The 24,182-nt window shown below is 40.0% G+C and overlaps 1 protein-coding gene across 24 annotated transcripts in view; it reads left to right on the top strand.

Moving 5' to 3' along the window:
* SLMAP (sarcolemma associated protein) overlaps positions 1–19,337 on the top strand; it is a 122,837-nt gene extending 103,500 nt beyond the window's left edge. For 14 of the 24 annotated variants that reach the window (XM_056867300.1, XM_056867301.1, XM_056867318.1 and 11 more), the window contains 5 exons: positions 2,777–3,097; positions 5,675–5,792; positions 8,823–8,994; positions 12,496–12,645; positions 18,261–19,337. In XM_056867300.1, the coding sequence (XP_056723278.1) occupies positions 2,777–3,097; positions 5,675–5,792; positions 8,823–8,994; positions 12,496–12,645; positions 18,261–18,350 (851 nt within the window). In that variant the 3' untranslated portion in view covers positions 18,351–19,337. Of the gene's footprint in view, positions 1–2,776; positions 3,098–5,674; positions 5,793–8,822; positions 8,995–12,495; positions 12,646–17,114; positions 17,205–18,260 lie in introns of all 24 variants that reach the window. The other 10 variants (XM_056867314.1, XM_056867308.1, XM_056867307.1 and 7 more) reach the window with 3 other exon arrangements.
* Positions 19,338–24,182: the final 4,845 nt, after the last annotated feature.

Raw genomic sequence — 24,182 nt, 5'->3', positions numbered from 1 at the left:
TGAAACGTACATTGGGTTTCATTGGACTCAAAAGCTAAGAACACAGAATAGAATTCTCAGAAAACAATACCAACACTTTGTCTAGCTTTAAGTATTTGGTGATGTCTGCAGCTGAAATCTAGGCTATTTTTAAGCTTACCATGGATCTTGACCATCTTACCTCCCTCTGTAATCTGTCCTGTATTTTTTTCAGTTTATCATCATCATGGCTCTACTTTGGACCCCTTTCCAGTCTCCATGTCTTTATGACTAGCCAATCAGTCCACAGTTCCCTTTTCATAATTCTTAATCCACTGGCATAAATGTTCACGCATTGTTCTTCTGATGAGAAGCATATGGATGGAGGAGTCCTCTGCTTGTTGTGTGTGTTGTGGGGGGAGGCGACGACTCATCCACTAGTGTTCAGAACTACTTTGTGGAATGGCATGCTGTAGCCCTCATTTTCTCTCATTAAAAAGAAATAGGAGATGCCACCACAAATGCCCAACTATAGAGAGCTGTGGCTGTCTTTTTTAATCAATAGTTTTATTGAACAGCAATGTAAAATGAAATAACAGCTTGGAAGCTTCTGTAGTAACAATGGAGTGAGTAGGCTAACAATAAAACATATTATGAATATATTCATCCCCCCCTCTCCTGCAGAAGCAGCAGTTTTTAATTTGCTCTGGCAGCAGTTGCTTTTGATTAGTTGTGAGCGATCAGCTGTTGCTGTGGCAAAGAAGGAACTGCTGCATTAAAAAGATAGTTGCTGCTGTTTAGGAGGGTGGGTTGGTATGAGGTAATAAGCACTGGTGATTCCTGCTCCTTTCTGAGCGGCTAGGGTAAGACAACAGTATTCCTATTGCTGAAGGTCCCTTCTGCCAACTGTTCTCACTGCTGCCCCACTTCCTCATAATTTCAAACATGCAGATGATGATTCTCACCCATATAATTATTTTCATTTACAACATTTATACACCTTCGTTCTGCCCTCATCAGGGCCACCAATACAACGAAAAGGTAAAGTAGCCGTTATAAAAACATCCCTTAGAAACCATTAAAACCAAACAAAAACACATCATTAAAACAAAATCAAAGTTAGCATACACATATAAAAACAGCAGTTAAAACATAAGGCAGGAAGAAGGCATATATCTTGTCATTTGCCGGGGTAGCATATGAACCAAGCTTTTAGCAACTTTTTGGCATCTTCTAAGGGACTTTAAAGTCATTTAATTTTACTCATTAAATGTTTTGCTGAATCGGGATATTGGAGTTAAGCAACTCATGAATGTTCAGCTAAGGGTATTTGTATAAAGAGTGTGAAATTAGGATAACAAAGTTACCACTTGACAAAACTACTTATGCAGTAAGTATTAGAACAAATGTTTACGTTGAAATGTGATTCTAATTCACTGAAAGCTGAGCTCCCTGAATCACTGCCCAGCTGGAGTTCACAGTGGCTCCTTTCCATAGCTATAGATTGTTGTATGAGGTCTTGATGGAAAGGTGTAACCTGGAACAGATAGATCATACATAGATTTTCTTGAAAAATAATATTTATTAGGCGGAAAGTAGCATATAAAACCTGGGTTGTACAATCTTGGAAACAGCAAATGCTGTTTAACAGATCAGGTGTTCTAATTTTTTAGAAATGTCAACTCAAAGGAAAACATTTTGTGAGATTAATTCCATTACTTCTTCAAAGACTTAACAACATGTTTCAAGTGTACACACACTGAAATATTTTCTTAATTAGATAGTTAAGGGTGCCATTCTACTAAGGGTCAGGTTCTTGGACACACAATTATCATGTATGTGTTTAGTCATTAATGGTACAGAAATTTTGTTTTTGCAAAGACATGAAAGTCTGCAACATTTTGATTAGCTGAAGCAAATTACCTACCAGTTCTGTGATACTGACCACAAATATTTCTCACAAGTATTACTGGGCAAACAAAATGATCTAGAGTGCTGAAACACTGTTTCTTGCTTTCATTACTACTTGATTGTGTTTATATTCTTAGTTTAAAGAAGACGGTCCTCTTTAAGTGGCTAACAATCAAAACAGTAATATTTTAGAAGTATTAAAGCCAGCAATTTTATAAGAGATTTCCACAGAATAGAAGCCAATGATGAAAAGGCTTTATTTCTAGTAGATGAGTTTTTATTGAGATAATGACAGCATCCATAGTAGGGCTTCCAAGCTAGATATTAATAGCGAGAGCACTGGTAACTTCAGAGATTCTGTTCATATCCTGACATTTGTTCTAGTTGTTCATTCCTGCTTGAAAGACCTCCACAAAGTGTGGATTACTTTGGAAGGGCAGATAGCCATACATCTGTGTGCCCATGGCCACACAAAGGTGAACATTCGTAATTAATGTTGTATATGGAGACACTGTTCTTTCACATTTATATGTGGACAACAACAGTCAGTTGGTGGAACATCTTTAGATCAGCACTCAAGAAAATACTTGTGATAACACAAACATTCCAAAAATAAAGAGATGCCATGAGAAATGTCTTCCAATTTTATACAAATTGGTATCTATGCCAAAAATTATTGGGTTTTATTTTCTGGGTTTTTGGTATTCAGTACACAAAACTGAATCTGATTTAGGAATGGTGAGACAAAGGCAGTGCTGGCATTAAATCATTATGTTGCTATACAGATTTTTAAAAGGCAAGCTTTAAAAGTTCAAGCAGTGTCTCCTTTATAGAGCTATTCCTGACTAACATGAATTTGTCTCCTTTACAACTTTAAAAAAATCTAATATTCTGCCAATATTTACAGCTCAGTTACGTAGGCTACAAGAAGATATTGATCATCTTCGAGAGGAAAAGGAGAGTGAAATTTCCAGTACTCGCAGTGATTTGCTTAGTGCTCAGAGTGAGATTCTGTTATTGCAACAAGTGTCTGAAAAGGCCGCCTCAGAAAGGGACACAGACGTGGCTGCTTTACAAGAAGAGCTTCAGAAAGTGAGGGCTGAGCTTGAACGGTGGCGCAATGAGGCTTCAGAATATGAAAAGGAGATTGTTAACCTGCAAGCCAGTTTTCAGCTACGATGTCAGCAGTGTGAGGATCAGCAGAAAGAGGAAGCTGCTCGTTTAACAGGTTTGGCTCATATTCGTAACCGCTAAAAAACGTTGTGTTCTATTTTTCATTATTTTATTGGGTTTTTAAATGTTTGTGTAATCCAAGCCGAGGAGGGGGTAATACATTTGTTTTAGACGGAAGAGCCAGAAATGATAATCACTCGCTCCATTGCATTGGCACTGAAGATAGGGGACTTTCATTATCCACTGATGCAGCATCATAGGTTGTTGAAATGTATTTCTCTGCAGTGAAAGCTGTTCGCAGCTAGGCATTGTGCAGCCGTGGTCACTGATTGCTGTTAACACAACAGTGCCATCCAGACACTGTAGCAGTACCACAGACAGAGCAGGGGGCTTCCACCAACAGAGGGGAAAAACTGCTGTTTGTCTTACGTATGCGAAAACACAACAGGGCCGCTCTGAATCTCTCTGAAGGCAAGTTTATGTCACAGATACTCATATCCAAAGCTGCCCTGAGACACAGAGTTTTAAAAGCATAGTTTTTTTTAATGCTTAGCATAGCCTATTAGGATCTAGTTATGCCATATGAAGGGAAGGCACCCCGAAAGTGCCTTGGGGAAAGCACGCACGGTGGAAAGAACTCATACAGTGTCTTGAGTTCCTGAGATCAATCTGAATTGCCCCAGTGATCTCTCAGTTTTATTAAGCAATAATACAATGGATAGCAAAGGTCAATCAGTGATCACACAATGGAACTAAAACAAGGCATACCACGATTAATGATTAATAAGATCTAGAGAAGACAATGAAACATTCCTTTCTGAGGACAGCATTCCTTAAGCAAACACTGGCTGTCTGTTACCTAGGATGATGAGCTTATTAGACTTTAATCTCTTTAGAGTTGCTAATCCCTTTAAGGTTGCTCCACTGAGGTAAGGAGGTCACTATACAGTCAGTGAACTTTGGCCAGGAGCATTTCAGAGACCCAGAATTTGTTATGACCAATATTTCAATATGGCAAGAATCAGGGTTCTGTGGAACCAATATTAAAATGGCGAGGGTGTGCCCAGCCACCAATTAATTAAGTTTCAAAATCCTCTACAGCCATACTATTAATATATACAAACTTGATGTTCAATAATGCCTTAAATTAAAAATAAATTAAAAAATCATTATGTTGAACTTCTGACTTAAGGATATGCACCTTGAAAAAAATCGGTATTTTTTGGATCCAGATATCAGGGAGCCGAAAAATATTGGTATTCCCAGTTATCCAGGTTCCAAATACCGGTTTACTATTCAGATCCACTCCCCCCCCACCCCGAGATTCCAGTGTTATTCAGCTCCATTATTTCCTAAGGGAAATCTTTTGGGAGGGCTGGAAGGACATTTTTTAGCAAATTGAACCAATATTGTAGCAAAGCTGCTGCTGTCTGTCCTTTAAATAACCCAAAATTTCCAGTGAATTGGACCAAGAGGTCCAGTTCTATGGGACCCTGAACAAGGTGCCCCCAGCCATCCTCCATTGTTTCTTGGGCCTGGGGAATTCCATGCTTTTTCCAGGGCAAAGAATAGGCAAAGACGCAAGAGCAAGCAAAGCAACCCTTAGCCAAAAGCCTCTCAAAGTGACAACAAACCCAAAGAACCAACGGAGAACCAGGGAATCATGGTACAAGTACAGGACCATGTGCCAAGCCTAACACAACAAATGTGCAAATTTACTGAGAATCCATTACAATGTCAAACCAGAGAATCATCTAAACCATACTGAACAGGAACACTGTTGCTAGCCTGACAAATGTAACATCAGTGAACATACCCAATGTTCAAACTAAGAATCAAAGGCAATTTCAAACACTACAATCCACCTCACAAAGCAAAGAACACAACGTTGCAAGGCCAACAAAATCAATTTCAAAGGACACGTTCAAAGGCAAACCAATCTAGCAAGCTGATACTGAGTCCTGGGAAGACGCAGAAATAGAGAAAAAATAAAGGAAAAACAGTCCTGGGGACCATAAAACGCTGGCTCCCAATATTCCCAGTTACTGCCAAATATTTTCGGGATCCATTTCCCAGTACCTGAGTGGTAAAATACAAGACATTGATATATCTACTACTATTCATTCAGTATCAGAGAGTTTGAGGGTATGAAAACTGGCACAACTCTCTCAACTTTAATTTCACCCTCATATTCTGGGGGAAAGCGTGTTGATTATTTCAGATTACTTTTCTTGCAATCCTATGTCCTAACCTGTCTCCAACCTCTTCTTGCTTTGGAGTAGGTCAGAGTCCTTAAATGCTTATTGCATCCTGGAGTATGCGTGTAAAGTTGGGAGATCTGCCAACCTACTCTCCTCTTCAGGATACTATAAGAGCTTATTAGGGGGTTCAAGCAAACCGCTTTTTTCCTCTTCCCCCTCTCCCTACAAAATAATACTAATGTGCAACTTCTTTCCACAATCATCTTTATGAAGCGTTTTTTTTAAAGCCGTAAAACAGGCAGAACTATCAATTTGATTACATTTCAGATAATTTGAAGACCTGCCTGATGGCATTACTTGAAGACATTTAAGGACAGCTATTTCTTTGTCAGCTTTAGTGGGTAACAGTGCATTTTTTCCCTTGCTTGTAGGTGAACTCGAGAAGTTGAGAAGGGAGTGGACTGTTCTCGAAGCCGAATATGTTTCATTAAAGAAGGAAAATTCTTTGCTTGAATGTAAACTTCAGCGTCAAGAGAAGGAGCTTCATAAGTAAGTGCTGGTTAATATAGTGGGGGGACTCCATAGGGACAGAACTGGTGAAGCAGGGTCTTACTTTATTATTAGGTGCTAATTTAAAAAATTAAAAGAAAAAGGTTTTCCTTTAATGAACTGGATGAATTTCCACCTTTGGAACACTTTTCTTAGCAGGTTGGTCCATACCTATCTAGTACAATCAGACATCTTTTAACTGGAGCTGCCCTGGAGCTGGATCTGTTTGTTTACTTGCTTTGAGAACTGGGCAAGCATGGTGCTTAGCACTGTTTACACAGCAGTTCAAAGCTGGGCCATATTCCAGAATTGTGGGCAGTGGCTTAGTATCAACAGTTTCACTTCTGGTTAAAAGGTGGATCCTTCAGCTCTGGAAAGTACCCATAAATACAACAGTGTAATGAAGACCCATAAAACAGGCAGCAAATAGTAGGTGAAGGCTTTTAGTAGATTCTTTTTAGGGAAAAATTAGGGAAAACTCTGTGTAGTCTGGTAGAGAGAAAAGGGAACAGTGAGGTGAGGAGGCCTCTACTACAGCACCAGCCGCCACCAGGCTCCTCCAACAAGAGGATTTCCCTCGCCTTTTTGCTATGGTTATTGTGGGACTAAAATTCTCTACTGAGACACCTCCCCAAACCTCACACCCTTCTCTCAGGCACGGTGCTGTCCCAGGACGAAGATAACGTGCTCAAGGACTCTGAGTATAGGAAGAATGAGTTCTCCCCTAAGAAGGTTAATGAAACCTCAGTACTAGCTATCAGGGCCAGCTTGTCTGCTTCAGTCTTTGCTAGAGCAATGGTACTTTGGGCAGATGCCAACATGGTGATTGCATGCAATCTATGGCTGAAACTCTGGAAAGTGGATCACTTGTCCAAAAACCACCTCTCCTCTGTGCTCCTCCAAGAAGAAAGAACCTAGACAAGGTTTTAGTTAAGACAAAGGAGAAAAAGAAGGCTATGCCCTTATCTTCCAGAAGAGAGGAAAATAAATCAGGCCAGGCTGCACAGAACTACTGCTTCTTTCACAGCTCCTACAGACAGCATAGCTCCAGAAACTCCATTTATTCTAAGCCCTCCTGGAACAAACAAAGATCCCCCCCAAGCCAACCAAAGGTGCCCAACCTAAGCAGGCTGGCAGAGGACAGAAGAGACAATTCCGCAAGAGACGCCATCATAGGTGGATGCCTCCAGGCATTTGCTGTAACCTGGAGATGGTCCACTCAAGACAGGTGGGTGCACAACACCATTAGTCATGGGTACACGATAGATCAGGGGTCCTGAATGTGGTGTGTGTGGGTGCTACAGTGCCCGCCAACACCTTTTCTGTTTTTAGGGAGTGGGTGGGGCTAGGTAGGGCTTTTGCCCAGCAAGGCTTCTGACTGGCTGTTGGAGATTTGATTGGCTGTGCAGATTTTTTAAAATGTTGCTTTGTCAGCAGTTGCCACCACATCACAAAGATCCACACTGTGTTACTGAAGTTAAACTGTGGCAATTATTTTGTGGCTGGCTCCACCTTCAACATCACCCTTCTCAGATCCTCCCCAGTAGGAAGTAGCCGTAGATGCTAGGCACAGGGCTGGGAGCCCACTGATAACATCAAATGGTTCAGGGCAAGTGAAACTGCTGCATAAACAGAGCCATCCAATTGGCACGCCGAACCTTTCAGCCCCAGATAGAAGGAGCTTACCTTCCAGTCTTCACAGGCAACATGACAACCAAGGCCCATATCAGTTGGCAAGGAGGGACAGGCTCCCGCTCCCTGCAGAAGGAAGCCCTCCTCCACTTGGCAGAGACCCACACAGCCTCCCTGTAAGACTGGCTCAGCTGCCATGATATCAACCCCAGCAAGTGTTCTCTAGGCAGTGACCTAACAACTGGGTGCTACAATCCTGGATCTCTTTGCCTCTTCATCCAGTCCCAAGATACCCAGAATCCTTTCGAGGTTCAGGACCGAGGGAGCAGAAGGAGATGATGTTATGTTCTTATGCTCTTTCTTATGATGCACTTGCAGCCAGCTGGCCTCAGCTGCTGTATGCATTCCCACCAACACCTCTGATAACAAGAGCATTATCAAGAATTGCAGGAAAAGGATGGAAGTAATTTTCATCTCCCCATACTGGCCAAGATTACAGTGGTTCTCAGAACGGCTCACAATGGTCACCAGGCCTCCCTGGATAATCCCTCCAGTTTATGATATTCTCCTGCAGGGCCCTCTCTTGCATCCTGACCCAGCCCAGTTCCAACTATCCATCTGGCAGTTGAAAGGCAGGAGCTGGAGTGGCATGGACGACCTCCCGAGGTTATAGCCATAATGCTAGAAAACCTTGAACCAACAGGATGTATGAAGCAGCATGGAAAGCTTTCAGCGGATGGTGCCATAGGAAGAGGGTTCGTTCCTCAGTTTGAATCAGGGAGGTGCTCTGTTTCCTTCACAAAGGCCTATCTCAGCAACTTTGTCACAGCACTCTTCAGTCCTGAGCACAGGGAACAAATGGCCTGTTTCGTCACATGCACATATAAAACTACTTCTAAGAGGGGCTGCTTTCCTAATCCCCTGCTCCTCTTGGGATGTATGCAAAGTACTTTGGGCTTTGCACCAGGCCCTGTTTGAGCCGCTCAAATCAGTACTTCTCCATATACGATCATTCAAGTTAGCCTTCCTGGTGGCCATCACATCAGTGAGGCGAGTCTCTGAACTTTCTGCCCTCTTAATAAGGTGTGAGTTAGCTTTTTACGAAAAGACACTGTGATCCTCAGGACTTATCCTTCCTTTGCACCAAAGGTAAACTCATTGTCTCATAATCACCAGGAGATCCACCCCACACAGGTAAATCCAATGAGGAGAAATGGTACAAACCTGACGTAAGGAGAGCACTAAGGACTATTTTGGTCATGAAAATAGCACAGATTGTATAGATGTTATACAGTTTTGGATGCGGGGGTTGGAATCCATCATACTGGATGAATTTTAAAAAAAAATGGATTATGCAGTTTTCTTTAAGCGTTTGACTTCCTTTTGTGTGTGTTGCAGCTCTCAGCAGCAGAGTTTAGCACTTACCAGTGATCTGAGTATTCTCGAGCTGACCCGAAAAGAGTTGGAAAATAACATGGGATCTCTGAAAGAACAACATCAGCGAGATGCAGCTGGTCTAAAAACTCTTCTTAATGCTGCAGAAAGCCAAGCCAAGGATGTTCAGAAAGAGGTAGATATCAACAAAGTTTATTTCACCTATATAGCTATTTGGATGCCTGAAAGTTTTTCTAAACCAAAATCATAATGTAGAGTATTGGGTCTAGTCTCTTGGTGGCATTCCAATAAAGGATTAAGGAATTCTTGGTTTTTGCAATATAATAGTGAAGGCATAAATCTCCTCAGACAGGCTGAGAATAATCTGTTAGTTCCCTAGAAAAACCTTAGCTGTCTTGCTGCTGGTCCCTAGTTCTTTTTTTTAATTCAAGAAATCAGAGAATTGCTACATTTCTTTTATCAAATTAGGCACAATGTTTTCTCTGTTGGACTGTATTGTTGGTAATGCATGGAGTTAAGATGAGATTTCTGCAAGTAAGTCTTGATAAAACCCAAAGGAAAACAGCTTTTGAACTGGAAATATTTTTTTTGTTGTAGCATCACTAAAGCTAAATCCCAAAAGGAAATAATTCTGAACCAAATAACATATGGTATGGTTTTGTAATTTTAGCAGAGAAGCCTCATGGGCAGTTAGATTTATTTTAAATACTGATTTCACTTCAGGGAATTTGAATAGATACCGTTTCATATCTTGAACAGATGTTCTTATAAGGATGAGCGGATTTCCTCAGTTCCGCTCCATTGTTGTTCAGCAGCTTCATTATGAATTGGGTTTTGCTTCAGTTATCTTCCAGGAAAATAACAGGATTTGGGGAAGTTGGTGAACTGTTTTCTTATGTGGAATCAATTATTTGCTTGAGATTTAAAAGTATATTTTAAAAATGTAATAACAGATTTTGAAAAGAAGAATTAAAATTTTTTTTTGTAGACCATTCACTGAAATACAATAGTACTCATGTGCAGCAAAAAAACCACATACTTCCTTCAAATATCATCCTTTGTGTGATGTAAAGCATATATTTATGTAATTTTTGCATAAAAGGGGTTTATATTATTGGGGGCTATGGTGGAAAATTAGGAGCCCCATGGTGCAGAGTGTTAAGCTGCAGTACTGCAGTCAAAAGCTCTGCTCACGACCTGAGTTCGATCCCGACGGAAGTCGGTTTCAGGTAGCCGGCTCAAGGTTCACTCAGCCTTCCATCCTTTCGAGGTCGGTAAAATGAGTACCCAGCTTGCTGGGGGTAAAGGGAAGATGACTGCGGAAGGCACTGGCAAACCACCCCACAAACAAAGTCTGCCTTGGAAACGTCAGGATGTGACGTCATCCCATGGGTCAGGAATGACCCGGTGCTTGCACAGGGGACCTTTACCTTTACCCTTATGGTGGAAAATAGGGCTGCTAATCCCCTGGTGGGGGTGGGGGATTCCCTGCCCCCCCAAGTCCTGTTGTATACAGCCATTAGAGGTGGCAGCGGGACGAAAATTAGGGGGATAAATAAGGCCTCATCTACTTACAGGATTTTCTCACCATAGAGTTCCTAGTGATTCCTAGAGCTGCCTGGAAGTGAATAGGATAGCTCTAGGAATAGTCAGACATTATGGCAAGAGTTTCCAGTTTTACTGTAGAGTTTCCAACAATTCCTAAAGCTACCCTTTTCACTTCCAGGTAGCTCTAGGAATCACCAGGAACTCTATGGTAAGAATTTCTTGTAATAGATGAGGCCTTATTTTTCTTTTTAAATTATTCTCCCGTGATCCTGTCCCCCCACAACACTTCTGCTGGCAGTGCCTGGCAGCCCTAGCAAAGGAGCAGAATTGTAAGCAGCCTTGAGACACCTGGGAAAGGAAGGCTAGAAACATTTTAATTAATAAATGCTCTCTTAAAAGCAAGATAATATAAAATGAAATGAAAATAATATAAAATGAAATGAAAGCACCTTCAAAACTAGCTTGTTTTTTCCCTCTCAAAGAAAATTCTGGAACCCAAGGGATTAATTCTGAAAAAATTCTCTCTTGGTTTTATGATGCAGTTTTTTTATGGTGGGAGGTATGTCACAGAACAGCAAAACTGATTTTCTGCCACATAAAAGAAAAAATTAAAAAAAATTAATGGTACACATTGTATTAGTTTTATTACTTTTAACGTGTCCATTTAGGAGATAAAATTCTAGAAGAACCTCTGATTCTGATACTGAGTTTAATTGCAGATAATATTACCAGTACTGTGAAACCCAAAAATCCAAGGAGAAATTTGGAAGTGAAGGGTTTTGTAAGCATCCCTGGTTCTTACTGATTTAAAAGATGTTAGAATTCTCTTCTCTAGATAAATGTATGATTTCTCTCATGGAATGATTTCTCTAACATGTAATCTACAAAATTAAATGTGAGGGAAAGGATTATCCAGATAATTATCAATGATTTATTAAAACAGTTACTGCCGACCCTTTACCCCCAAAATGGATCCAAGACAGACCCTCTTGCCCTCTACTAGAAAAGAAAAAGTAGTATAATGCAGGTGTTATAAATGGAATATATTCACAGCTCATTCCTGAACTTTCAGCGTGTGGGGACGGCGTGGCAGAGGCGCCACTGAAGCGCCTCCTAAGCAGTTCCCCGCCCCCCAAAACCTTGAAAAACGCCTTTTTGCAGCTTTTTTCTTTTTAAATGGGGCTTTTTGCCCCATTGAAAAGAGTGAACCTGCGCCCCCCCCCCCCCGTAACGCCCCGGGAACACCTGCCGGAACGCCGGCATGGGCCTTTACACTGGTGGGACGCCAACAGAAGGCCCCACCAGTGCCCCAGGGGGAAGACCGGCATCTGAGCCTCCCCACTGGCATTAGGGCCACTTATGGCTGCATAAGTAGCCTGGACGCCAGCGTGGGTGACTCCAACGCCGGCGCAGCCCCTTCCTGGCCTACTGAGGACTTTTGTCCTCAGAAGTCAGGAATGCACTGTCAGTGTTTAGTTTTCTTAGAAAAATAAAGTCAGAACTAGATTTTACAGCATACCCACATGCAACTCCTCCTTTTTTCCTTATAATTTCTAATAACTGAAATCCTATGAAGTTATATCATTGCACTCCCCCTTTATGGGAGTTGGGTTACTAGCCTCCAGGTAGGGCCTCTGGAATTCTCCTGCAATTACAACTGCTTTCCAGTTCCCCTGAAGGAAATGGCAGCTTTTGAGGGGCAAAGTCTTTGGCACCTCCTCCAAATCACCAAGACCTTTACAAGCCAGAGTTGGCCATCCCTACATGGAAGAGGAGCTAGGGACAAGTAGTCTGGTTTTAGCTGGAGAGATTTTTACGGGCCTTGACATTTCATTTACCTTAAATAAACCACCACAATAAATAATAATATTAATTACTAAATCTTATTCATAAATCATTGGTAAATAAGATGTTTAAGTGCTGAGGAGATCGACTTGCATTCAAGCATTTTCTTCTATTCTGACTTGGGTTACACTGTACCAAAAACTTAAGTTGTTGCCCTAAAATGTCAATATTAAAACCCTGTGTGCACTACTTTCTGACAGTCTTAAGAATATAACCCAAAGTTACTTTATCTTCTTCTATTTAGTTTAAATGGGTCTGTAGATATGTTTTTTTTTGTCTTCAGTATGAAAAAACACAGACCATACTCTCAGAGCTGAAGCTGAAGTTTGAGATCACTGAGCAGGAAAAGCAATCAATCACAGATGAACTCAAACAGTGTAAAGACAGCCTGAAGCTGCTACAAGAAAAAGGAAACCATGTAAGTTGGTTAAAAGTGTGCTTCAGTTTTTTGGCTATTTCATTTTGTTATGAGGTCATATGTTTGTTAGACATACAGAGAAGATTTTGTAACATTGTGGAGGCTACATGAATCACACACCCACAAAGCACTCATGTGGTCCTTGTATTCCTGGCCTTCAGTGACTTTGAAATGTCTGACTCTAGCCATTGACATTTCATTACATATAATTATGCAGGCATCGTGCTTCAGAATGGACGTGCCAGTGTCTTGCTCAGTAGGCAGAATTATCTTCTTTTGTATTTTATTTTTGAAAATGTCCATGCATGGTTCAGTCAACAATAACAGCTTTTAGTCCCAGTCGTGTCTGAAGACTCTCAGTTATAATGTTAGGGTGATTTTGTAATTGTAATTGAGTGCATACAGTGGAACTTAGGCCCCACAAACGTAGATTTTGAAGAGCTTTTCGAAATACCGAAGTATTTATTTTATAAGGTGGTATATTCTTATTTTATAAGGTTGTATATTCTATACCCATAGAAATATAGCTAAAGTGGCACCATAGAAATATAGCTAAAGCACAAAAAAATTTCAGTAGCTAGTATCATCCACTGCTTTTCTCTTGGAACTTATTTCAATACATTTTATAAGCAATCTAAGACAAGATAATTATGATAAAGCTGTTCACCTATAGGTGAATACTCATGGAGGAATACATGTGAAAAATATTCTATTGAAATATGTTTCAGCTGGCAGTAAAAACTTGTATGCCTTGCCTATGTATCATGTCATTTCTAATCAACTACTGATTAAGGAATGAAGTTGAAAAAACTAAGGTACCAGTTCAACCCTTTGAATACTATTACTCTGGAGAAAACCTTCTCTGCAACAAAAAGAGTGGCAAAATTTCTACCAAACTGTCTTGGATGCTCCCTGCAACAGGACATTACTTTGAATTTTGAGACCCACTTGAAATGAATTGGCTGAATGCAAAGCTCATAAGGACTCTGTGGGGAAAATCTATGAACAAAATAATTAAGCATATATTATACATTTCATAAAGAGAAGGTAGCAGAACAGTAAAAACTGAGAATAAGGTAACTAGTTCCCACGGTTTTACTTTCCTGAAAAACAGTTGCTCTGAACAGACTTATACAGCATCAGTGTTGTATAGTGGTTAAGGGTGGTGGACTGTAATCTGGAGAACTGGGTTTGAGTCCCCACTCTTCCACATGAAGCTTGCTGGGTGACCTTGGGCCAGTCACAGTTCTCTCAGAACTCTCTCCACCCCACCTACCTCACAAGGTGCCTGTTGTGGAGAGAGGAGGGGACCTGTTTAAAATATATATATTTGGGAAAACATAGTAAAGAGAGTGGGTTGTTCTTTATGATGGTTAATTTGGTTTGAATCCAGATTTTGGTGAATAACTTCTATCCAGTACGTAAGGGTAAAGAAAGAAATAAGATGTATGCTGTTTTGTTTTTTTCATTTATTGATATCCATATATCCATGCATGTCAACATAGATAACTATTCATGTACTACAGACAACAGATAGTATCAGATGCCAGTTCTGTATGCTAGGCATGATGGGGAGAATGAGCTTCAGTTTAAAGCTCTTGGTAGGACCTGGCATTATTTTAACTTTTTTATGTGAAAGAAATTTGGCCTGCAAGGAGAAATAAATCCTTTCAAACGATTAGAACAAGGAATAAAAAACTAAAGATATGTCTGACCTTGGCTTCAGTCCAATATTCAGTAAATTAGATTCAGCAGGCACAAGGACTTTTGCCTGTGAAATGCCCCCAGCAGTGTGAAATGCCCCCAGCCCCCTGTTGCTGGAGGTCCCTGCTCTCCTAGGAGCAGGATTTCGGAGGGGAGGTATTTTGGGTTAAGGGGGGTGCAAGTCATGTTACATGGGCAGAAGTCTTTAAACCCGATGAAGATGAAACACTGTGCTGGATCCAATCCAGTGTCTTCAGGTATTCATACATAACTGGAGGCCAATGCATATATCCCTTTGAGTCCATGAAAATAATGCACTTTATTCCATTCTGAGTTCTACTTAACTATCATAAGCAAACCAAATAATAGGCAAACTAGCCACAAAGTAGGTCAGATCAGTGTTCAACGTTCTTTAACCCAGATCAGTGTTCTACGTTCTTTCACAACAAACTGCAATTATAAAGAGTTAAAAGCCAGGCTGTCTTGGGTGTGATATGCACATATACATGGAAAAAACATTACTATGGCCTCAAAGGGTTATGTGAATTGTCTTAAGAAAGCTTAACATTATGATTTCTTCTGCAAAAGATTTATTATCAGTAGATGGAAGGATTGTGCCGAACAATGGACATTTATGGAGTATGATAGAATATGTGTAAATACCTGAAAAGGAATTTTATATATATTATTTAATTTTAACAAATTGATTCCTTTAAATTGATTATTTTAGAGTGAAAAGGCAGTTGCCAGAATGTCAGTTTCCTAGTGCATAGAAATCTTTAAAGTCTCAGTACATTGTGACCTGTAGGCTCTTGATCAGGAGTGTACAAATTGAACACTATGAATTTTTGCAAGATGTGAGCCATCATTTCTATACCGTTTAAGATTAGTGTGAATCAGCATGTTTCATAAAATATTTTGTTTCCACATATTACATATTTTGTGTTAAAAACATTTGTTGATGAAAGTTTCTTGATATTTGTTTGGCTGGCATCTTTTTCCCCAGTCATTCTTGTATCTATGGTTCTGGGCAACTGGATGTTGCGTTTCTATGTGTTTATCACTGTAAACTTCCATTTAGTGTGGCTGCTGTTCTGATAAGAAATGTAAATTAAGGGATTATTAATAAGAGGAAGCTATTATGGAAGCAGATGAGCCTATTTTAACAGCATGGGATTGTTTTCCCATGTGTTACTTCCACAGGATCTATCAGAGGAGGAGATAAGGAGTTGAGTAATCCCTGCTGAATTGTAAGCACCATCATTGAGGGCATGGAGCTGAAATTATAGGGTTCTCATCTTGAGTCCCTCTTCTTTTTCCCCTCAGATTTGGATGGACGTTCATAAAGACATAGCCAGGGGTTCCCCATTCTGTATGTTGTAGGTGACCTTACATCCATGCTGTGCTGATACTCCCACAGTTCAAGGCATGTCGCACCTACACCTTTGGCACAGACCGTTATCTGTTCTGTTTACTTAAGTATCTCCCAATCTCTTTCTTGACAGGAAACATCCCATTGTGCTAACGTAGTATTTTTCTCATAGAAGAGAATGTAAACATCAGGCATAGCTGGATGATAGACAAACAACTGGGTGCTTTGAGGATGTGACTAGGAGAGCTTTCCTCATGACTACAGCCCCAAGTGATCTTGAGTAGTTTCTCTGAAATCTGTTTCAGGTGCACAGATGCCAAAGAGATGTTAAATTCTAGCCATATAGAATAACAACTGTGCAGAGAAATTGATGCGAACATGCTCTGTGGCAGCACCATTTATACAACCAGGGCATAAAGCACTCAAAGGTTGCTTTTTTGTCTTCCGAAAAACATTCTGCACAACCTAAACTTTGGTTAGGAAAAAAGGATCCTTGAAGTACTAAAATTGTACAAGCTCATGTTCATATCTGTGAAGATCAAATGGGCACAGAAACTGCCTTGGTGATCTCTGTGTAGGAAGTATTTGGGAGAACTGACTCAAAATTCTCTTTACTAAGGAGGTTATGTGCTGTCATGAGTGATAAGTAAGTGGGAAAGTGGGCACCCATGCATGGAAATTTTCCTGCATTCATCTCCATTCGTGCATCCACTTCCAGTCAGTCCTGGGGTCACACATTCTTTGTGGACAAACAGCCATGAGGTTCTGTGGGAGTGAAACTGAACCCTTCTTCTGTGTAGCTGTAAAAGGAGTGGCTTCAGCTCTTTGCTTTTCAGACCCACCAAACCCATGCAGCTATTCCCCTGAGTGAGTTCCTTGCCTCTAGGAATGATCTTCCCTGGGGTTCTAAAAGGGCTGCACAAATGGAGGGGAATGCAGAAAAAAACCGTGTTCCATGCGCAGAACCGATACTGCCAAGTTTTTTCGAGGAAGAGTATTGCTAAATGGCTAAATATCAATGAAATCAGTTTATATCTAAATATCTTGAATCTCATAAATAAGGACAAAACCTTCACAGTTATTTTTGCATATCGTTCATTTTTGCTCTTATCATCAGAGGAATCTTTCTGAAATGCAAAATGAGTTTAAGCCTTGTTTTGCCCTTAAATACTAAGCTGCATATGACAAGTGAGAGCATCCTTAGGAAGAATTCTTTGCTTTATTTTCAGTTTCCTTAGTACAGTGGTGTACTAACTTTGTATACCAGATTAGCTGTGTTGTGTTAGATGTCTTTAATGTTTCAATTGAAACAAAACTCTCTTTGAAGTCTTCCCCCATCTAAATCATCTTTATCTGGTTGATTCTTTATAGCACAAAATGATTTTAATATCCCTTCCCTTCCCTTTAGCCTTCCATATTTCCACCCGTCCCAGCCGTATTCATCGGCCTAATCCTGGCTTTCCTGTTTTGGTGTTACAGCCCATTGTGGTAGAGAAAGGTACTATAAGCACTATTCAGTCCATGTATGTTCGTCCCTCTCACCTGTTTGTGCCATTTTTGTAAAATAGTGCATGGTGAAAAGCAGGTATTTATTTACCTGACACAAACCTTTCATGTATTGAGCCATTATTTGTTATATTGGCAAGCCAAGCAAGCAACTAATCATTTAACATCTGTCTGTTTTCCTTGTGCTAGTGCTAACAGTGTCCTATTGTAACGTAATTGTTTGACTGTGCCTTTTCTAACAAAAGTTTGTCTTTAGCAAAATGAGTCATATGATGCTGCAGAATGAGGGCCCGAAAGACAACGGCTTAATTAAGCTTAAAATGAAGAACTTGCATATTTTAATTTGGTCCTCCATTTTCTTTTTACCCTCAACTAATTCAGAAATTCCTCTCTAAATATTAATGCCTTTATTTTTAACTACTGAGGACAGGTGGTGGTTTTTGTATTTCCAGCTTCAAGTTTGCAATGATCTCTGATAATTTTCAAAACTGCATTCTTTAAAATGGTGACCCTGTATCTGAAATTATAGATTTCAAAGTTGTGAAAAGGTGGAATGAGGACCATGAGCAAGGTTAACATTGCTTTATATCAGACTGGGATTAAGCCCAGGCAAGAAAAGCTTATCATGCATTGTTAAACTTGATCAACTGAGCAGCTGTATTTGACCTCATTGAACTAAGGTACTGGAGGATGTGGAAGAAAAGTTCCAAATTCGGCACGGCATGCTTCTAAGCTGGAATTTGGCACAAAAAATAAATGCTGTTGGCAGATCAAAGGTACACAAGATTCTTGACAAACGTTTTATAAAAAGGAGACTGAAATTATGCCACTATGAAAGACTGACCTGATGAAGATGCATTATGGAGACTCGTGTCCATTGGAATTCATTCACGTAGATGATCTTAACCCCCTTGGTGCCCAGAGTCAACATTTCTCAAAAGCGAGAGCAGATAGGAAATATTCTAGGGATGCCAGGAACCAAAGGGGTTAAATATTAGTGACCGCTGCAAAAAATGAGATGTTGATTTTTGTCTTTTTCTCCACACAGAGACAATGGCCTTGGATGCCTGTGATGGCAGCTTTGGTAGCTGTGACAGCCATGGTGCTGTACCCAGGCCTAACCAGAGCTTCTCCATGAGAACTGTTGTTGAGTCCATACACCGTCCTCTCTTTAGAAGCTGGCATCATTCACACACTGGGGGAAAACCAGATTCATTCTCTTTCTTTTTACCTCTCAATACCACAGAGTTTGGCTTCTGAACAGAAGTAGGGTCATTTGCTTTAAACTGTACAAAACGTATCTGTCTATAAAGAGGGAATAAAATTATGACTTCATTCTATCGTGAGCAATATTGTTGCTTACAATTTCATGTAATTCTTTAAAATAGTATGTTGGAGTTCTAAATGCTGTTATGGTGGCCTAAAATAGGCTTCTTGGTACCAAATTATTTATAATGGTTAGGTGTGTGGATATTTTACTTTAGGATCTGATTGCCAGATTGAAAGCAGCGCATTTTTTCTTCTGATTGGGACACCCATGCCAAATAATCCTTTAAGTACTTGGAAGCAGACGCAGTGTGCTCAGTGCCTTTCAGTTTGACTTTATTTGTACATTGACATACCATTTTTTACTTGCTGTGAGTCACTGAGCTTTGGGGAACAATTTCTTTTTCCAAGTCTGGACGGAAACAAATATTTTTCTTCGGTAAAAGATCCTATTTTATTGATGACTTGGGAATGAGTATAATTCATTGCCAGCCTTAAAGAGCTCAAGAAGCAATGGAATTGGAAGCATCCATCTAGACCGTTTTTGTGTGCAGGTGTGTGCATGTGTGTGCCTGAGTGAATTAAAGGGTTTTTTGGGAGCAAAATCTTGATTTTTCTGATGGACATAGTGCAGTGATCCAACTTTTAGTTTGAATGTAATTTATTAAATTTCATGTATATAGACACTATAAAACTCAACATATTTTTCACATATCACATTATAGAAATGATTTTTTTCCAGCCACTTACTATCAAAATTGAACTGGGGAAATAATGTTTGTCTCTGTAATTGTACTTTCATTGGCATAACTTCATTATGCGAAGTGTTTGAGTGCTTCTATTTTAGGGGAAGGAAAATTGGCGGGGGGAGTCCAAAAATCCAAGCTTTCTGGAAGGTCAGAATAACCTAATTGGTCCTCTATGCAACAACTTAAGCTGAAAGAATGTGCTGTCAACAATTAGAAGCTTTACATCACAATTTAAATGGCCTTAACATTAATGTCCCCTGTAAATGTTGAATCCAGAATGGGGGCAGCTATAATTAAAACCTGAATCAAGTGTTGGCTTGCACCTCAAAACAGCTCTGTTCGTTAAGGTCTATACTGACATATGAAGAATTGCTAATGATAAATGAAATGTTTCAGCTGATGGGTAATTCATAGGAAGGTTTTCTCAGCAAAGATTCCAGTGGTTTAGAGGGTTTAATGGCAATCACCAGATCTAGTTGAATATTTAAATAGATTTTTTTAAGTTTATGATTTGCCTTGGAGGTTTTGAGGGTCATTTTCCTTTAATGGTTCTGTCTTAAGGTATTTGGGATTTGTTAATGGGAAGAGCATTAGATTTAAGGGAATCTTAGACCACAGACTCTTAGAAAATATCATTTTTGTTCATTTCATTCTTTTTAGTTGCAGGAAGCTGCCACTTATCACAACACACACACATGCCAGTGGTACACAGTACCTCTTGTATATAGGTTATTGCAAATATTATTCTGAAAATGCTTAACTTCAGAATTACATTTTTAAAAGTAAATAATTGTTTTAAATCTATTTTGTAAAGATATAAAAACCAATAGAATTTCTGGAGTATAGATTAAACTATTTGCACTAACACACGTGATGTGCATGATTTAATAAAATAACTTTACTCTCCCTATGAATGTTTGAGTTGAATCTCATTTGACAATCATAAACTTATAGTGTGTTGCATTTTAGTGAATGATAAAAATCATATTTTGAGCAATGTTTGTATTAATGTCTGGTAAAAATGAGAATGACCAATGTTTTTTCCCCTTTACTTTGTGTATAGATTAGCTACCTAACGAACTCCAAGACTTACTGTATTATTAGAGTATTCTTGCAAATATGCTGGTACAACATAAGAGTACATGGAAATTGCAAGAGGGTTTTGCAGGCACTGTAGGTTAGTGCAGATATTAAGGAGCATGACAAGCATCACATGGTATTACTTTCTTTGTCTTTTTCTGGGTTTAAGAAACCAAAACAAAGCAGCTATGGGTGTTTGAAAAGGACATAGGCCTTCACTTGAGCAGGGCAGCCCTGTGGGAACTTTCCCTTCCTTCTCTGCATTGTCCTAGTTTTGGGTGTGCACCAAATCCCCCCGCCCCGCCATTTTTCAGATTTGGGTTTAATAGACCCAATTTTTTTGGAAAATCCGAAAAAGCCAAATCTCCATACAGATCTGGGTTTCCCCCCCAGTTTTTTCCGAATCTCCCCAAAAAAGTCTGGTCTATTAAACCCTATGGGAAATCTTTATGGGGCTCTGAGGGGACGGATTTTTAAGGTAGAGCCAGCAAATTTGCAGTGTAGCTTCAGGTGACTCTCCTTAGAAGAACCCCCATGTTTGGTAAAGATTAGGTCAGGGAATCCAATTTTATGGGGGCCCATTTTTTCTCCATTGGAAACAATGGAGAAGCTACACTGCAGATTTGGTGCCTCTACCTCAAAACACAGCCCCCCCCCCAAGCTCCGCAAAGATTCCCCTAGAGTAAAATGAACTTGAAAAATCCGGGGGGAAATGGCTTTTTTTCAGATTTTCCTTAGTTTGAATGCACACCCCTAGTCCTAGTACACCTTACTCAGTCTGCTGACAGCATTATCATGTGAATTCCCTCCCCCCGCACGCACGCACACATTCCCATAGTAGACAATAATGTAAGGATATGAGAATAAGTTAAAGCAAACATTACCAATGGGGTGGGGGTGGGGGAGAACTCGCAACACAGGCAGTGCAATCCTAAAGAGAGGTCTTCCAGCCTGAGCCCATTCATTTCAATGGCCTTAGACTGGAGTAGCTCTCCAGTCTTAGTATTTGAGAGTTGCCACTTTTGGTAGCAGTTCTTGTTTTCATTACTGTTTTTCTCAAAGAAATTTTTGCAACAGATTAGATTCATAGATGAGAATCAGTTTTATTATTCCCTCTATGAACTATGACCCAGTCCTAATCTAGGAGTCACGGTGTTTTCCAGTTATTAATTTGGCATTTCACTGCAATGAAAATCATTAATTTTTCCTATGTAATGGTATTGTTAGAAGGGGAAAATTTTGTTAAAAAGTGAAGGATGGATTGCAAGACAGAAAACAAAGGAGTGGTTGGCAGTTCTACACATGGGAGACTGTGTGTAGTTTTTGCTGGTAAATTTGTTTAAAGTTTGGCATGGTAGTATTCTTGTCTGCATTCAGTGTATAAATGCAGATTCTAGTATCTGGTTTTAAATTGTTGTTTTTTTAAATCCTAGATTGTACTTTAAAATACAACCGTTTCTGGTCCTCATGATTTGGAGAACTAAGTTATGTCTGGGGCCAGGATAGAGACTCAGACCAACCCCTCTTATTTTACTGGCCCATATATCCCTAAGTATAATGGCGAATCGTCCACATACATATTTAGTTCATTGTTGTGCACCTTTTTAAATGCCTCAGTATTTTCTCTTTCAGTAATGGTGCAAGGAAATAGGTGCTTAAAAACAAAAATCAAGCAAAATGTTTAAGAATAGTATTGAGCCCCCTATGTTCTTCTGTAGTGTGACAAGTTTCAGCCCTGATTCACAAGACCTTAACAGCCATTTTCATTACTCATGTTGAAAAAAAATTATCCTCTCCTGCCTTGGTGCTCTGGCTGTAACAGAAGAAGAGCTTACCATATGCTACAAGAGGCAAGACTTAGGGCAGGTAGGGTAGAGGGATGCATCTAGCTGTGGGTTGGGAAACAAACATATAAGACTTGGCCCACAGTTGCAGCATAGATTCTAATAGTGACTAATATAGTAATGTGTTGAACGTTTTGCATATATTATCTCAAGGAATTTGAAACAATGCAGAAAGGCAAAGCTTGATGTTAGATGGGAAATAGCTGCTTGCACAAGACCACTTAATGAATTCATAAAGCAAGACTTGAACCAAGGGCCTCCATTTACACGATTAGTTACTGCATTAGCTTTAGATCGTAATCAATCTACTTAGCAATTGCACATGTTACTAGCGGCGCATCTCTGCTTCCAACTGGTCTTGTGAATTGTCCTGAGAAGTTCAGGTACTATTCTGCTGTGTTAAGAAGCAGCCACTTAAACCAACCAGATATAGGGTTCAGTATATTGCTGTGCAGAGGAAGGCACTGGCAGACCACTTCTGTTAGTCTCGTGCCATGAACCCCCCCCAAAAAGGGGTCGCCATAAGTCGGCTGCGACTTGATGGCACTTTACACACACACATATATATATTGGGAGGTTTGGGGCTATGTAAAAAAGTTGCTGAACTGTTGCAGAAAAATAACCCAGGTTGGCAAGTTGGATAGAAGGAAAGTGTCCTGTTCCATCAGTTGTGTTTACATGTTTAGACACACGCTACTTGGAGGTTAAAGAAATCTGTTGAATAAATATCAAAGTTGAAATGTGTCCTCTCAAGAAAAGACTATATGAGACTATAGATATCATATGGATCCGTATGAATATTCATGTATGAATATTCATAAAGCAATATCCATTTGTTTCTGAACACAAATTCTTAACATGCTCTTTTCCACTAGGGGGGGGAGCGATCAAGAATTCCAGAATCTGTGGTCACTTCAGCCTGTGCTGAATTTCTGTTATTGTCTTAGTGGTTTGCTGAGAGGACCAGATCATACGTCAACTGACTATATGTGGGGCTGAACGCCCCCTCACACACATAGAGATTTGTTTACGCCTAAGCCAAGAGACTGCACCTCATGTTGTGGAATTGCTGCCTCAGCATATATACAAGTGGGAGCCAGGAACATTTTCCCCATCTTATCTCTCATTCACCCTTGCCCCTCAATAGCCTATATGCTTATCACTTCCTAAACTAATATGACCACAGTCTGTTCTGTAGCAAGGTTCTGCTTGTATTAATGATGTTCCAACTTGGATGTCCTAATCTGAATGAAACCCTGAAGGTTACATCTTTGGAGGTCTCAGCAGGATTGTGGCATTGAAATAAATGTTTTGTTCTTGAGACCCATCTAAGGGAACCACATGATGTAGTGCTTAGAATGCTGGACTCCAATCTGACAGACCCAGGTTTGAATCCCACTCTGCCATGGATACTGTGATCAACTGTATCAAAAGCTGCAGATAGGTCCAGTAAAAGCAACAAAGAAGGTGCCATGAGTCAATGACTGATTTATGATGTACATCAATTTATGATGTACATTAATGTGGTCCTTACATAATTTTAGCAGCCAGCATGAGGATTCAGTTCACAAGTGGTGGCTTTCACAGATCCCAGGATCCTGTCAACATCCATCATGGTAATTGGGTCAAAATGGTCTATAAGCATACCAGGTAAAGTATAGGCATTTCTTCTGCTTGGCTTATATTACACCCCGCACTCAGATCAGAGTGTATTTATGTTATTTGATCAGCAAAAGACTTTGCAAAGATATCATAGCTATCCGGGCTGTGTAACCGTGGTCTTGGAATTTTCTTTCCTGACGTTTCGCCAGCAACTGTGGCAGGCATCTTCAGAGTAGTAACACTGAAGGACAGTGTCTCTCAGTGTCAAGGGTGTAGGAAGAGTAATATATAGTCAGAAAGGGGTTGGGTTTGAGCTGAGTATTGTCCTGCAAAAGTATTGTCCTGTAAGTATCAAGATAATGTGCTAATGAGGGTATGGTATGTTAATATGGAACCATTGTATCCTGAAGTGATCTGTTAATGTGTGTA

This window comes from Euleptes europaea, chromosome 1, assembly GCF_029931775.1.
Source record: "Euleptes europaea isolate rEulEur1 chromosome 1, rEulEur1.hap1, whole genome shotgun sequence".
Taxonomy (NCBI): domain Eukaryota; kingdom Metazoa; phylum Chordata; class Lepidosauria; order Squamata; family Sphaerodactylidae; genus Euleptes; species Euleptes europaea.
The sequence above is the reverse complement of the archived record's forward strand: the minus strand, read 5'-3'. Positions and strand labels throughout refer to the sequence as shown.